The sequence below is a fragment of the Mycteria americana genome, chromosome 17, assembly GCF_035582795.1.
Source record: "Mycteria americana isolate JAX WOST 10 ecotype Jacksonville Zoo and Gardens chromosome 17, USCA_MyAme_1.0, whole genome shotgun sequence".
Classification (NCBI taxonomy): domain Eukaryota; kingdom Metazoa; phylum Chordata; class Aves; order Ciconiiformes; family Ciconiidae; genus Mycteria; species Mycteria americana.
Genome location: NC_134381.1, coordinates 7,487,070 through 7,502,798, shown reverse-complemented (window position 1 = coordinate 7,502,798; position 15,729 = coordinate 7,487,070). Strand labels below are relative to the sequence as shown.

Here is a 15,729-nt window from a genome sequence, read left to right as displayed (position 1 = left end):
GATACAAAAAAGCCTGAAGAAATTATGGTGAAAGAATTTCAGTGGTGGAATCAGTCACAAGGGGAGAAGCAAAATACTCACTTGTGTGAGTCTCATCTTACCGTAGCCAGTCGTTTGAGCAATTGGATGGCTAGGCGTGGAAGTGCAGGGTCATGCTTGTGGTAGATGTATTTGGCCAAGACAGCAATAAGATTGTTTCCATGAGCACCTGGAGAGAACACAATTAAAATCAAAGAGAAGAAATGTAACTATTTATCAAATAATGATTTCCGTAGCAGAAGGTGAGAACTAGGTCAGTCTTCCAAAAGAACAAGGCATGGGCCCAGCCAGAGGTTCTAATGGCAGCTGATTTACTATATTCTGCAATTACACCCATCTCATTACAAAGCAGCAAACAAGAAGCCACGTTTGCTTAATACTTTAGAAGCTGTCCCAGAGGAGAATGCCTTAGAGGAGGGAGAACAGGCCTCCGCCATCACTAGAAACCACTTTTTGGAACCTTGAGATCTTAACTACTGTTTGTAATGAGACACACACTGACTATTTGCAAATAACAAAAAAAGCATAGCTGCCCAAGCTGTCCCCATGGAGAAATACATACCATGCTGAGTAAGTGCCTGTTCTAATGGAGATACCACACTAGAGGGGGGTTTCAACCGGATGACATTATTGGTAACCGAGAATGCCAGCTTAACTGTTTGGATCAGCAGTTGACCTTGGCCTTGTGACTCATCACTGTGTTTCCAAAAAGAAACCAAAGTAAGTAACTGTGTTGACAACCGACATTTATTACTTGTACAACATTCAAAGAGGAAATTCTATACTCTTGTCAATTGGGGGTTATAAGACATTTTTACTCAGACTGTCATGTCACCACACAACAGCTGCTGAAATACAAACCCCACGTATCCACAAAAAATAGTCTACCCAGCCCCGAGTTTTCAGCATCAAACAAAAAAGAAAAACAGCCTGACAGCCTATTGTCACTTTTTTTTCCCTTTGGGATACAGAGATTTAAAATGGGTTAAGACAAAGGAAGAAACATTTGCAGAACCAATCTTACAGAAATTACAGTGTACCAGAACTGGATTAAGAGATAAAACTGGCTCCAAGTCTGGTATTTTCCTAAGATTTTCCTTATCAGATAAACATTCTGAAGAGACATTAAAGCCAAAAAGGTTTCTCCGATAGGTCTCACTTTCTCCTTAACAAGTCTGGATTCCCTTCCAGACTTGTTTTGAAAGAAAAAAAATGGCAGACTTTATCAGAAACAAACCTGCTAGCAAGTTTGGCTGGCTATGTGTCAAGTTAAGGTTGGCCAGGAAAAGAGAACATTGGAAAGGAGAGAGATTCAAGCCTCAGTGAGAGCCACATAAAGAGGTTAAGGTGCTCAACACTGGAGACATCTTCAATACTTCCAGAGTACCTCAAGCTGCCTTCAGAACCACCCTGAAAAGACTAATCATCCCTAGCCACTTCCAAAATTACAGTTCAAGCTTTATTACTATTTATTCATGAGCATAGCTTCACTTGAACTCTGGTGTTACTTGAAGACACAACACTTCTAACATTGGCTCTAATCCTCTCACTTCCAATTCACTCATGCAATCCTACAAATCGCATTCAAGTGAATTCTTTATTAAAAAAATGTAACTGCTAGCAAACGTTAAACAATTGAGCACATTTACACCCACGAGCATGCTCCAAATGTCATTTAGAAATAGAAAACTAAAACAACTGCATGAAATCATCCCTAGCATGAAATCATTCCCTGGGGAGAAGGACTTGGGGGTGTTGGCTGATGAGAAGCTCAACATGACCCAGCAATGTGCACTTGCAGCCCAGAAAGCCACTGTATCCTGGGCTGCATCCAAAGAAGCATGACCTGCAGTCGAGGGAGGTGATTCTCCCCCTCTAGTCCACTCTCATGAGACCTCTCCTGCAGCACTGCGTCCAGCTCTGGGGCCCCCAACATAAGAAGGACATGGACCTGTTGAAGTGAGTCCAGAGGAGGCCACCAAGATGATCAGAGGGCTGGAGCACCTCTCCTATGAAGACAGGCTGAGAGAGTTGGGGTTGTTCAGCCTGGAGAAGAGAAGGCTCCAGGGAGACCTTACAGCAGCCTGCCAGTACCTGAAGAGGGTCTACAAGAAAGCTGGAGAGGGACTTTTTACAAGGGCATGTAGCGATAGGACAAGGGGCAATGGCTTTAAACTGAAAGAGGGCAGATGTAGATTAGACATAAGGAAGAAATTCTTCACTGTGAGGGTGCTGAGGCACTGGAACAGGTTGCCCAAGGAAGCTGTGGATGCCCCACCCCTGGAAGTGTTCAAGGCCAGGATGGATGGGGCTTTGAGCAACCTGCTCTAGTGGAAAGTATCCCTGCCCATGGCAGGGGGGTTGGAACGAGATGATCTTTAAGGTCCCTTCCAACCCAAACCATTCTATGATTCTATGATATGATTCTGTGAAATTGATAGTGTACAGAAAAGACTATATACAGATCTGGAACAAACAAGGCTTGTTCCTCCAGACCATACAAGGCAGGCTGTCATGGCTAGCCACTATGCTGATTCCCTGTTAAGTGCAATCAATTAAAGCTACATTCCAAATATTATCATTTGCTTCTTTCCTTACACTACTGAAACAAAACACACCACTCACCTACTAGACTGGGATGCCATTACCATATCAATAGTGTCCACACCAATTCCCATGATGTTAATGACAGCTTGCCCTGCTTCAGTGTTGGCCAGGCTGAAGATGCACAAGGACTGAAGGCTGGGGGCATTGCTGTGAGAAATGAACAGCACAGGACATCATCACCAGGAGCACTTGCAGTATTTTCCCACCTAGCACTTAGAAAACTACCACAAAGTAACCTCTTAATTTCTACACCCCACCGACCCCTACTTTATTCTCCCTTCTAATTTCTTCAGAATGGATACACCAAGTAGGAAAGTGGATGGCACTCTGTCCCGGGAAATCTATTTACTGTTTTCTCTTTCTTCACCAGGTATTCTAAAAAACAATGTCCCTAATCTTTTCCCACCCTTCCTGTACTCAGTAACACTGAAACGAGCTGAAACCAGCACTAACACAACCATGCCAGTTCATTCCTAGTCATTTACATTCAAAAACTGAAAAAAAAAGATAGCAACAGAGCCTTCCTACACTGTAAGCCAGGCTGGTGCAGATCTGAAATCCATCACCTGTCTTACCTGCTGCGAGGATCCATTTCAGGGCATAAATTCAGTATAGCATGGATCAACTGCAGAATAAGGCATCCTAAAACAGAGATGAAATGGACTACTCAGTTCAGGAAGATCTGTAGCCTAGTTCCTAACATTTTCAAACAAATCACAGCATCTAGCAATGCTGGTAGATGTACAAAGCAAATCCTACATGGCTGCTAGAAAAGGTATGTATCATACCTTTTCTAGGTATGATACATAAGGAGTAGAAATTCACACATTCTCTCTGAGAAGACAGGTGACCCTTTTTATGCCCTCCTCCTCCTTCACCCCCTCCTCAACATCCTTACCAATTTTCTCTCTCACTCCATGAGAGTTATAACGCCATTTGTGGTAATTTGGTAACATCTCCTTCAGGACAAACACAATGCAAGGCACAAGTCCTTGGCTCTGGGTGCTACCAAGTTGTCCCTAGGAGATACAGAAATGTTATTGTCCCCCTTCTGGTCAAAAGGACAAGAAACCTTTTGCAGGAAGATATGTATTCCATATGTCTTTAAAGTGTGAGAAAACTATTGAGTATGGAAACATAGATTTACAAGCTACTTCTATTCTTTTGTAGATCAGATGAATCAAAACACTTTTTTGAAAGAATCAGACTACAGAGAAAGCACAAACAGTAGCACAGAAGGGAGTGTCAACCAATGATTACTCATAGAGACCCGTTGCACAGGGGATCTCAGACACGACGGTATTTCACTTTCCTATCATAACAGCCTACAGCTGACTTCACAGGCAGACCATTCCAGAAGCACTCACCCGGACAAGAGTTGTGATCAGGTTCAGGAAGGAGATGGTAACACTGTACTCGCCTTGAGGCTGTTCTATGCTCATCAATAGGTTTCCATAGCCCCCAGCATTCATTCCCTCTGCACTGTGAAATGAGCAAGAGGGTTTATTACATGAATAGCAGGACTCTGACATGAGTGAGAGATGTCAGATGCATAGCTTTCACACTGGCAAAAAGTTCTTATGACAGGTTATGAATAGGTTAGGGGGGAAAAAAAAAAAAGGGGGGCTGGGGGATCATGAATACCTAATCATGTGATTCATACTGGACACTGGATTGGCAACAAATGGTAAGAACCCCGTATGGTGAAGGTCAGTCCAGACCTGCAAGAGAAAAAGTACAGATATTCCCTCTCATTCACATATATGAGTCTACTGGTTCTCAAACCCACCAAACCCAGAAGGTCATTTCCTCACCTTGGCTGGCATCCGAGCAGCCAGTACTGTCAAACAATTAACACAAGAAGCAATAACATCCACAGGGGGAGAGATTACAGTTGTTAGCCTAGGAAAAAGAAATATTATGCATAAAAAGCACTGCCATCTGTGGTCTAGCCTATATACTGTTGTTTTGATCAAAAAAGCTTCTCTCTGACTGAAGTACACAAATATAAAACCTAACCAGGTAAATACAGACACCAGAGTCTGCACTTTCAGTCTAGACTTGCCACCTCCCCCTCACACCTGAGTCAGATCAATTTACTGCAAGAGGCAAGGCTGGCAAGCCAGCAGACTGTCACAGCGAACAATAATTATGCAGCAGAACATCAATTCCCAGGCAGTTAACACTGAGAGGAGAGTTAATAAGTACAACTCTTAACACCTGGAAGTTACTGCTCTAATGATATGTTTTATTCCCCTTTCATGTAAACATAGCTACCAATAAAAAATGCCTTTAAATGGATAAAATTGCACAACATTCAGGAAAGAAATGGAAGAGGGGCCATTCTGCTGCATCAAAGCATTAAACAGTGTGTAGCCAGAACAGTCTCGAGAACTGAACACCAGCCTTGGGGAGTTCAAGCACTGAGACACGCTTCTTGCAAAGCTCTTGCCAAAATTAGTAATTAGCCATTCTTCCAGCTCATTATCTTTTCAGGTACCTCCGCTGTTAGTGACTTCATGCCGGTCAGTGACTTACCTCTGCAGGAGCATGTAGATTCGTGACGTGATTGGCAGAAGGCAATCTGCTATTGATACATCAGTGCTGATGACTTTATGAACCAGATCAATTATTGGCTTGACCCTCTGGCAATGCTGAATTACATCTGGGTAAAGAAAACTAACACTAGAATGCAAAATCATACTTAAGCAGTAATCAAATCTGGAACAATGTACATTAATCTTACCACACATCCCCACAATCATTCCCCATACCAAAAAACATTTACTTTATCTATCTCCACTTTTCCCTCACCTAAAATTTATCTCATCTCGCTACATGCTCTTGGCCTTTTGCAGTGAATTTTACAGTATTATAATAATAATTAGAAAAATCAGGTTTCTGGGAAAGTATTCCATGCTCTTTCAAAAGTATTCAGAGCTGTTCAATCCTACTATTAACCTCAAACTGATGCCAATTAACAATTATTTATTCTCTTTTATACTCCCAGCCTATCTCACCTGCTGTCGATACAACATGGAGCAGCATCTCAATCTCACAGGTAAACAGTGTCCAGCTGCTGTAGGAATACTCCCATCGTACCAAATAAGCCCGATCATCCAGCATCACTTGGCCCACTGTTCCCTGAGGTATCCGCAGATTTGTTTGACCTAGTCCTAAAGATTGAAGAAGCAGGTGAAATAAAGTCACAAATTTACCCATGAGGTAGAAGTCGGATAAAGAACTAAATTCCCCAAAGCATTTCAGAAGAAAAGGTTAAGTGCAATTTCCTTACCAAGAGGATAGAGGAGCTTTGGAGCCTGTCTTCGCCAAAGTGTGCCATCTTCATGAGAGATCACATCAGGAGGTTTATGCTTGTACAGTTCGATATAGAAGGACATTTTATCCAGGAAACTGTATACCTGCATACAGAGAGAGCTTAAACAATACAGCCGAAGAGCCAGACCTTCTTAAAAATTAATCAACCAGGTCATGTTCAGGAATAGGCAAGTGTTCTTGACGTGGACAATATCCTTCTAACACGTCAACCCTACCAAAACATTATTAGACAGCCCACATGGCCAGACAAGTCTCATCTAATGAATCAGGAACTTCTTATGAGTAAAGTACAACCTGAAAAATTAGGTAGTATCTTAATCTTCAGCCATTAGAGTTGAGAAGTTTTCTAAAAGCCAGAAAACAGTGTCCTGCAACAGCACAGGACTAGAAAGGAGCCCTGTCCACTGTTCTTTGACAAAAGCTTCACGTCTGTTATCTAAGATTGCAATTGAGACAAGCACATGCAATGGAAAGAAAGAATCACACAGCATTATCACACAGCATGTTATCCCTGTCTTGAAATAAATCATCTCCCAAACACCAAGAGAGATCCTGTACCTTTTTTGCAGTAGATTTATCAGACACGAGGGCTTGGAGCAGCTGAAGGAGAGGAGTAAGAAGATGGGGGAACATTCCACACACACTGTCCAGGATAATACCCAGACCCGCAGTAGGTTCCTGGTGGTGGAAACAAAAAAAAAAAAGTCATATTACTAAAAAGAAATGCTAAAATGGTCTCAGTATAGCACAAGGGATACAGTTCCTTTTTAAGTTGTACATTTAACATTAATCATGCACAAAAGTATCACTCCAGTCCTTGCACAGACTAAAGCATGAGGCAGTGTGCAAGTATAAGGCAGGAAGTAAGACTATAATGCATTACATATCATCCTAATTCTGTGACAACAAAAAAATAAGCATGATGCTTTTGCCAGCAGTTAGTTCAATCCTTGCAACCCCAGTCCTGGTTTAAACTATCACCTATATTAAAACTTGTTCCAGTATCCTTCAAGGGTAAAGCCAAGGCTGTACCTAAAAGGCAGGAAAGGGCAAAAGTAAATCAAAGATAGATACAAATGAACACTAGCTCCTCAGGCCCTGCTAGAAACTAACTAAATAAATACAATCAGTCTGTTCCTTTCCTAAAAGGGGATCTTTTATCAGGTGTTAGTTATAAGCAACGTAGGTCAAGGAAGTTGTCAACACACTCACCGTCTTCCAGAAGAGCTGAGGAATGCTGGAAGCTGCCAGAACTTCACACGCAGCATCAATTATATCCTTCAAAAGAAGAGAGGATGGAGAAAATAAAAGTTACTTTACACAGGAGGATTTCATCCCAACCAAGTTCTGCCACATCTTCGGAATTTAAGTTTTCATGTTTACCAGCCAAAACGTAAGTACTTCCTCTAGTCAAAACAGAAAGAAACACCCAACACACCCAAACCCAGAACACACAGCCAGCCTAAAGCCATGCTCCTTATCATGAATGGACTGGCCAAGACAAATATGTCCACTACATCTGCAAAGGGCTATATGATGTCTTCTCAAACTTGGAAATGGAGTATGTATTATTTCCGTTGCTTTGGAAGTAGCACATCAACAATTAGTTTTAAATCCATAGGACTTCAAGTGCAAGATATGCTCTCTCATTATTAACCAGCCAGTCTGCAGACGTGTTTACTAAGTTTGCATTGTGTAAATGCTGTAGGAAAAACAGCAAATCACTCTTCTAGATCTAAGTCACATAAAGTTTGCAGTCTCAAATGCAGGATCACAATTTAACAAAAGTAATTAGCATCAGTTACGACAGGTTATTTTAAATTAGGTTACAGGTGCAATGAGCGTTGGATGCTCACCTGCTGATTGCCCAACGTATGTAATTCCAGTGACGTCAGGACAAAGGAAAGAAGTCCATAAATACACATACAAGCTGTGCTGGCAGTACACTGGAAGGAAAGAATACACAAGGCCATTATAGGAGAGACTATGAATTACAGAACACACTGTAACTGTATTCAGTCTGCTTTACAAACTGAGTAACTGTCTTTTTCATACACCCTTGCTGCAGTCATCAGAGGGGCAGCAAAACAGGAAGCAGTCATTACTTAAGCTCCACATTAACATGACATATTTCACCGGAATGAGAAATCTTGCCACTATCATTATCATGAGAAATGCCTTCCAAACATCAAAAAGAAGCACTCAGTGTTCATAGAAATCAAAAGGATTTGCTTTCACTGGTTTCTGCCTACAAAGTAGTTTACTCTCATACACAGTATTTTCTAATTAAACCATACACAGAGAATAGAGCAGAGTTAAATCATCTAATACTCAAGATCCACAATGGCAAGTACACTTACGGAGGCAAACCAACAAATGTGATTAAATGTAGTCTATTCTGCTCAAAACAGATTTAATTCCTCAACTTACAAAAGCTTTTTTTTTATTCTTTGGGTATAAAAATCTGTTTCATTTCAACTTGATTTCTGACCTTCACTGAAAGAAGGTAAGATGATAAAACATGCTTTACTGCATACTCTGCTTAAAACCAGATTTAGTTTGAAAGAACATTGGTTCAAAATCACCCGCTTCCCATCATACCTTTACATCAGCAGAAGTTAAAAACCTTCAAGAGCTTACAAGTACGACTGAGAAAAGACTAAGTAAGAAACTCACATTCTTCCCCCCACTGCTCAGTGACCGCAGAAGCTTTGTCAGATACCGGAAAACATTCAGCTGGATAGCAGTGCTGCCCATTCTCCTGATAATGTTTGTTGACTCCTCTGGGTTTACAGTGTGACGGAGCAGAGCCCAGGCCAAAAGCACCAGAGCATGATGTGAGACATCCCCTAACTGCAGCAGCTGATTGTCCATCTCCTGCGCAGAGACAAGACAAAAGCAAAATAACTGAGATCTTCTGAAAGAAGTTCATACTTGGCAAGCATATAGCTGATTGCATCTTCTTGCTAACAGTCACCTTTCCCCTGCAGATAATTATTTCAAACATGCAACTGACCAAATTATATACTTGCAGCCTCGGTCTGTTTTTCTGCATGGTTTACTGACTTATAGTTGGTCTAACCTCAGATGTTCTCTGACCTAAAAGCACTGACACTACAAATCTTTTGTTTCATTCCCTTCTGGAAATTTCACAATGCCTATTTCTTTGCACGTATCTTTCTTTAGAGAAAGGCCCAGGATAACCAAGGAAATACAAGGGGGAGAGGAATTAATTTCGTTCTTATTTGCCCCAGAATATTATGTGGATGCTAGTTCCTACACTTGGTCAACAAACCCAAGGATCAGAAACTTACAGACTTAATCTTTAAACAGTGCTGCTTGGGTAATCACAGTAAGTTCTGTATTGTTAGGCCTGATGAGGGGTTACTCTGCCAGTGCTTTACCTGGTGGATGCGCTCATTATTGGCTAACTTGTGCTCCTCTGTCCTGTCATCCAAAGCACGCTCATGGAGGGAGTCAATTTCCATGCCTTCCACCAGAATAAGAGCACTAAAGTAGCTACAAGCAGGAAAAGAATAAAAACAAGTAGGTCAGAAACTTTGTTTAAGAATTCAGGGGGTTTTTTTTAAATTACAAGTGGTCAAAAAACAACCTTTAGTTTGCCTTTGTTCAGCTGTTCTTTGAAGCAATAAGAAATTACATGAAATTAAACCAGTTAATCCAAATTTTGTCTTGACATGTTAGTATATGACAGATTACAATCTTCAGAACTACCATTTCTGGCTGAATAGACAAAAAAAGGTCACTGAAATTTGAAGATAGCTTTTCCACCTTCGTAACTCTCTGCCACATGGCAGGATTTTCATTCCCCCTGGCTGCAGCTCGAGTTATGTCCCATGCAGGAAAATTAAAGACATTACTGCCATTTGTAAACAGACTCACAATAGCTTGAACTGAGGCAACACAGTTAACAATACAGGTCAGAGAGAGAGCGCTAGCCTCCATGCAGGTAGCAGCCAGACTACCAGCACAGGACTGTGAAGATGCAATTTCACTTTACCACTAGACCATCTAAGAAGGAGTGGCACTGTGTCTTCATTGCCATTCTTAAGAGAGGCAAGATTATATACTACATTAAAGCTAGTATATGGATACCTCTCTACTTTGCAATCACCTTCATTTTGCCACAAACCTCCAATATGACCAGAAAAGCTATTTTGCCTTTATCACAATAAGCTTAGCTTGAAATAGCAGTGATTTTAAGAGGCAGCAGCAAGAACTATAAATGCTCTTTTCCTGAGGAAAACAATTGTTTTGCTCTGTATTCACTTCACAAATATACACGATACTTACCCAATACGATCCACCAGGTGATCCATGCTCTCATCTACCAAATGCCTGTTGGTTTGTCTAGTGCCAAATCCCTGTTCTTTGAACATCTTTGCAAACGCTAGAAGCTCATCAGGTGCCATTTCGAAGTATGCATAGTAGAGGAAGATGACTTCCAGGAGCATGGACTGTTCACGGAGGCATTGCACAAACCAACGGGAAACCTGACGTTCTGTCTGCACAAGGAGAAGTTCTACCATCATGTGTCGAAGCTCACAGGTCAGTCAAAGCAGTTAGAAACTGAGAAGTGTTGAAGCATTTCAACAGCTTGTGTAGCCAGCGGTTTGTATCAATGGCAAGGAAAGCCACTGTAAATGCAGAGTGTGCTGATGCAGAGAAATTATGAACAACTACACGTAAATGGATCTGTTAGCCTAGGGCTATCAATGGATTTGTTATAAGGAACAATACGTTCCGTGCAACTCTGTTTCTGAGCAAAAGTGTGTTCTGTTAGAGAGAGAACAAATTCTAGGTTTCCTGGACCAGGAGGAACATCCTTTTTAACTGCATCTGCACATACACGTTTTCCAATACACTATGTATACGGAAAGTTTGATAAATAATAGCAAGAAACAAAATACCATGAGATTTCCATGTGTTTCCCATGTAGGAGCTTCTGCTTTGTACAGCGCTTCAAACTGTTTCCGGTAATTAGGAACTAGCTCCTTGTCCAACTTTTCAACACACTGGAAGTATTGTGCCTTAAATAAACAAATAAATAAATAAACTTCTCATGTGCACACTCACGTGCTTTTTACAATCACAAGTGGACAACTACTACACAACTTACACATTTAGCCTATTTCAATGACATCACATCCAGGAAAAGGTTCCTGTACTCACTGTGTAAGGGTGCCTCTCATCCTGAAAATAAGTGAGTAGATGGAGGACACAGCGCAGAATGCAGATCCTCTCTTCATAGTAATAGTCAGCAAGCTGTGAATATATAGTGTCATTGATATCAATTTGGTATTGTGTCCAACTCCCATACACTTACTTTCCTCTCCCATACACTGCCAAGGCCTTCATCACAAGAATATATAATGCTGAAAACATTACTACAGATGGAGTTTCAACTAAGCAGTTTTTAAGTTATCTGAAAAAAAAACCAACTTAATTAACTTTACAGAACTCAATAAAACATGCCCATAGGGACATGTCTATAACTACATGGTTAAGTGAGATAACTTGGAAAAGAAAGGCAAAAAGACAGAGCGAGATGATCTCTCACTCCTCGTCCCTATTATCCTCTGTCAGATATGATCATCCGTCTCCATTTCAGAGTTGTCACTTCAGGTAATAACGTATAAACCTATAAGCTTTGGAAAACATAGGCGCATACATCTGCCCAGCTAAATTCCCTGATATTAAGCCTAAAATTTCCTTTCTGTAGCAACTATTAATGCTGTTCAAATCTTTATGCACATCCCTCTATTTCAGAAGCACCTTCTGAAATCTGTTCTTTATATGAAGCAATACTTTAATTATTCCAAGGTGTTCTGGATCCATAGAAATAAAGTTGGTTCTCCATCAAGAGATCTTTTCAACAGAAAATACAAATGGAAATTACTAACCTTCAGCACCAGAGCCTGACTCTGCCTTTCATCCTGAAGAACTGTCTGTAAGGAAAACACAACAAAAGAATTACTGCAGAAATACCTACTGGCAAAATACATACTCACAAAAAAAAAAAAGACGGAAATAAACAAAAGACAATTTTTCTTTCCATTTCTTGGAAAGACAGACTCCAAAAGTACAAAGCCAAAACACCCATTTGTAACTACATATTTGTTCCTCATCTCCACTCACTCTCCCTTCACGAATCTGTAGCTTTCCTGTGTTCCTGCGATAGACAGAGGAGCTGAGTTCCTGCAGAGAGATTCAAGCAGGAAGATGTACTAGAAAGTTAGGCCTCGATATCTGCTATCACATTTCCTTAAAGCAGCACTTGAGCATTGTAGGTTCAGAGAAGAAAAGCTACAAAGCCATTTCCAAATCAGAACTCAGACTCACATGTGATCATATGCATCAACTACTGGTATTAAGGAAAGATGTGGAGTAAAAAGAACATAAATGGGAGCTATGGACCTTCAGGGAGTCCCTTGTTCCTCTGTAATCCTCTTGAAGATAACACTGTAACAACTGCACACTCTGCTCTTCATCCAGACCCTGAAAAAAAGAGAGATGCTCTGAAATGAATAAAAGGCAACTGAATTCATTAAAGATGAAGATTCTCTCCAAAGAGTCAGGCAGCTCTTCTCTTCAAAAAAAACAACCTCCAAAATATGCCAAAAGAAAAATTTTTGCATCAGGCAGATGCTTGCTTTAGTTAGCGCTTCTGTTTAAAGCAAAATACGTAAGTTTTGATGTCACTGAGATGTAGCCAGTTTAACTTCAGCAAAAGGAGTACAACAGTGATTTTAAAAAAAGGTACCGCCACCAGTCAACGAATTCCAACTTCTGGCTTGAAGGAACATAACCTTGCAGGTAAACCGACAGTATTTTCAAACATGGCTACCGATTTAAGGGACATCAGTTTTTAGCTGAGCAGTTTCAGTTGTCTTGAAAGAACCCAAGAAAGACCAAAAGCCGGTCACTGTGAAAAGCAGGGCCCTTTGCAGCAGGACAGAGTGTTAACCAGGAAAACTGAGGCACCTCAAGGTCACTAATCACTTTTTAAAATATTCACCTACCACCCCAACATGCATTTCTAACATCCTTTAGATTGTTTTGATCGGAAAGGAATTCAAGTTTGTCTCTATTCAACATCAAGAAGCTTACTTAAATAACAGACTCCCAATAACAATGCATTCCAAGCACAGGGATAAAAAATAATCAGAATAGCACCTTCACTCACCAAAAACTTGCTGACCCTCAGACCCAACTCTTTTAGTGGAGCAGCTACATCTTTATCAGCTTTTATTTTTTCTGCTGAAGTTGTACTAAACAAAAAAGAAATTGTAGTCATTAAAAATGCAGCAATCCCAAGGAATGAACTAAAGAGCCTTAATTTCAAAGTTCTCAGCTTTATCAGTTTAAACTGAACATTTGCTTTTTCGTCAATGGCTTTTCAATATTTCATACAACAATACTCTCTAATCTTCCCACCAAACAAAACTTAACATTGTTCACACAATCTTATTACGATAATAAATGTAGGCTATATTCATTCCACCTTCTCCAATAAGGGAATCTGGGTATCTTTCTGGGATGACTGTCAAGCGTCGTCACTTCTCCACAGGCTGCACACTTGCACATGATCGCTGCAGCTCAGCAGAGGCAAGGGTTAAAAGCTACCTAACATTAGTGATGACAGCAAAAACTGCTGTTACTTCTTTCTGGTCTGTATTTCATGCCCAAAAATGTTATGTGGATTGTGTGGATTAAGTACTTTCTCTTGCTACTCCTCTCCTGAAATCTCAAGTCATGCAAGAGAGTAAAAATCTATTTTTATGTAACCAGAGAGAAATATTCAACATGCTCCTCTACTTATTAGGAGATCCCATTGTAGAGGTTAATTTCTAAAATCAAGCAATTACTATACCTTGGCGGTTTATAGTATGAAAGTCCCTCTAACAATCTCTGCCAGTGCTTGTTCAATTCTGCCGCAATCTGTGCCTGAAAAAAGAACCAAAACTACTGAACAGATTCCTCAACGTACACTGCCGAGTATCAGATTTGTTAAATTTAAGTGAAGCAAAGAAATTCCACCACCACAAAGAGACAGGAACAACACAAGACAAGCATCTATGATTCAGACTGATTCAAGGTGTGTATTGTATGAGAAAGCTCACTGCCTTGCCTAATCAGTGGAAGGAAGAGGAAATAGGAGGCAACGGACTAGGTTCAGAAACATTTGGATTTCCATCCTCTGGGCAAATTCTTGAAAGCACAGGCTCCATCCCAGAAAATAAGACAGCAAGCAGGCTGTACCACTCATGAATACCCCAGGCCAGCCAGTCTAGAAAGTAGCATTTGTGCCCGCTCCAGAAAGGGAACCACCTTTTCACATACACCCTTCCAGGTAGTTCATGAAGCAGCTATAAACAAGGAGTGGAAGAATGAACAAGTAGCAGAGACAGAGGAACAAAAATCACACTGAGGAAGAAGGAAAAGCAGCAAAACATATTTGCACTAATATTCAAAGAGATGTACAAATTATATATTTGGCCATGGAGTCCGTTCAGTGATGGGCAAACCTGCTTAGCAAGACAGACTTACTGGTTCTCTTAAAGCTGATCTGCCCAGAAGAATTGTCCACAATTCTCTGCTGCTCCTGTATAAGAAGAGAAAAGGTGGAGAGTATTTTAATGACGAACACTACTTCAGGCTCCCATTTAGCTGACACCTTTTCAAACCTGCCATTAACTCAGAGCCGATCACACTGCAATATAAGAAAACCGATTTAAGGAACATTGGTTTTTAGCTGACCAGTTTCAGATGTCCTGGAAGAATGCAGGAAAGACCCAAAGAGGGTGACAACTGATATAGCAAGACTTGCAAACTCATATCAAAGAAGCATCACATTTATATCAGTTTATTAGCTCAATTTGATTTTGCTACTTGGACGTCTGAGGTTAATAAAAAGAAACTTAATGAAAGTATAGAGCAATATTTTATTCAGTTACACTCGATGCTCTCCTCCAAACAAATTCTTCCATAACAGTTTCGTCCTTCACTCTAAGTGGAACATAAAACTGGGTGAAGTGAAAAACTGCGACACCTTTACATGAGGTAGAATGATTTGCCACAGGTGTTCAGAACATTTACCCTTGGCTTCTTGTTTCTTCCTAAGAACTCTGTAGAAAAGCCAATCTGCACTATAAGATACTACAGATCAAATCCTGACCCTGGCATATGCATCCAGAAAAGTGAGCGTCCCTACAACAGCTCTGAAAAAGCACGTTTGCCAAAAATAATATTTCAGGAACTTAGACAAATGCTGATTTGATAGCAACATAATACAAATCAGGAGTTAAACACCACAGGTCTCCACACAAAGACTGTCTACAGAAGCAAGGACACTCATTAACTTATTTTTAGAATCACATCATCAAAATAACTCACTATGGCAGTGAAAGTCATCTGCAACTTCTGACACATGGTGCCACTTAAATGATAAGACCTATTATTTCCAGTACATCCATCAACATAATTTCTACCTGCTAATTCCTTGATAGTTAGGTGCACCTCCCTGTGTATAAGCTAACAAACCTCCTCACGACTCAGTCAGCAACCAGCTGTGGGTGCAACCTCTCCAGCCCACACAGAGCACCGAAAGGCCACAGAATTTTACCAAGAAAAGAATCGCTTTGTAGAACTGAGCACCAGTGCAGCAAAGCCAACCCTTCTACTTTTCATTCTCTCCATTCTCTCCTTCATTCACCTCTTCTG

General features: G+C 40.7%; 1 protein-coding gene across 2 annotated transcripts in view; it reads right to left on the bottom strand.

Moving 5' to 3' along the window:
- The window catches only part of NUP188 (nucleoporin 188), a 30,114-nt gene that overhangs the window by 13,533 nt on the left and 852 nt on the right, over positions 1-15,729 (bottom strand). Inside the window, exons 1-25 of one of the 2 annotated variants that reach the window (XM_075519576.1) lie at positions 15,632-15,716; positions 14,557-14,611; positions 13,880-13,953; positions 13,193-13,277; positions 12,424-12,504; positions 11,910-11,954; positions 11,179-11,271; positions 10,917-11,036; positions 10,300-10,511; positions 9,390-9,504; positions 8,662-8,862; positions 7,842-7,931; positions 7,198-7,263; positions 6,544-6,663; positions 5,942-6,068; positions 5,667-5,822; positions 5,185-5,311; positions 4,461-4,548; positions 4,291-4,367; positions 4,014-4,128; positions 3,545-3,665; positions 3,222-3,288; positions 2,665-2,793; positions 602-735; positions 102-208 (exon numbers count right to left, since the gene is read on the bottom strand). In XM_075519576.1, coding sequence (XP_075375691.1) covers positions 102-208; positions 602-735; positions 2,665-2,793; positions 3,222-3,288; positions 3,545-3,665; positions 4,014-4,128; positions 4,291-4,367; positions 4,461-4,548; positions 5,185-5,311; positions 5,667-5,822; positions 5,942-6,068; positions 6,544-6,663; positions 7,198-7,263; positions 7,842-7,931; positions 8,662-8,862; positions 9,390-9,504; positions 10,300-10,511; positions 10,917-11,036; positions 11,179-11,271; positions 11,910-11,954; positions 12,424-12,504; positions 13,193-13,277; positions 13,880-13,953; positions 14,557-14,611; positions 15,632-15,705 — 2,679 coding nt within the window. In that variant the 5' untranslated portion in view covers positions 15,706-15,716. Of the gene's footprint in view, positions 1-101; positions 209-601; positions 736-2,664; positions 2,794-3,221; positions 3,289-3,544; positions 3,666-4,013; positions 4,129-4,290; positions 4,368-4,460; positions 4,549-5,184; positions 5,312-5,666; positions 5,823-5,941; positions 6,069-6,543; positions 6,664-7,197; positions 7,264-7,841; positions 7,932-8,661; positions 8,863-9,389; positions 9,505-10,299; positions 10,512-10,916; positions 11,037-11,178; positions 11,272-11,909; positions 11,955-12,423; positions 12,505-13,192; positions 13,278-13,879; positions 13,954-14,556; positions 14,612-15,631; positions 15,717-15,729 lie in introns of those variants that run through there. The other variant, XM_075519577.1, reaches the window with a different exon arrangement.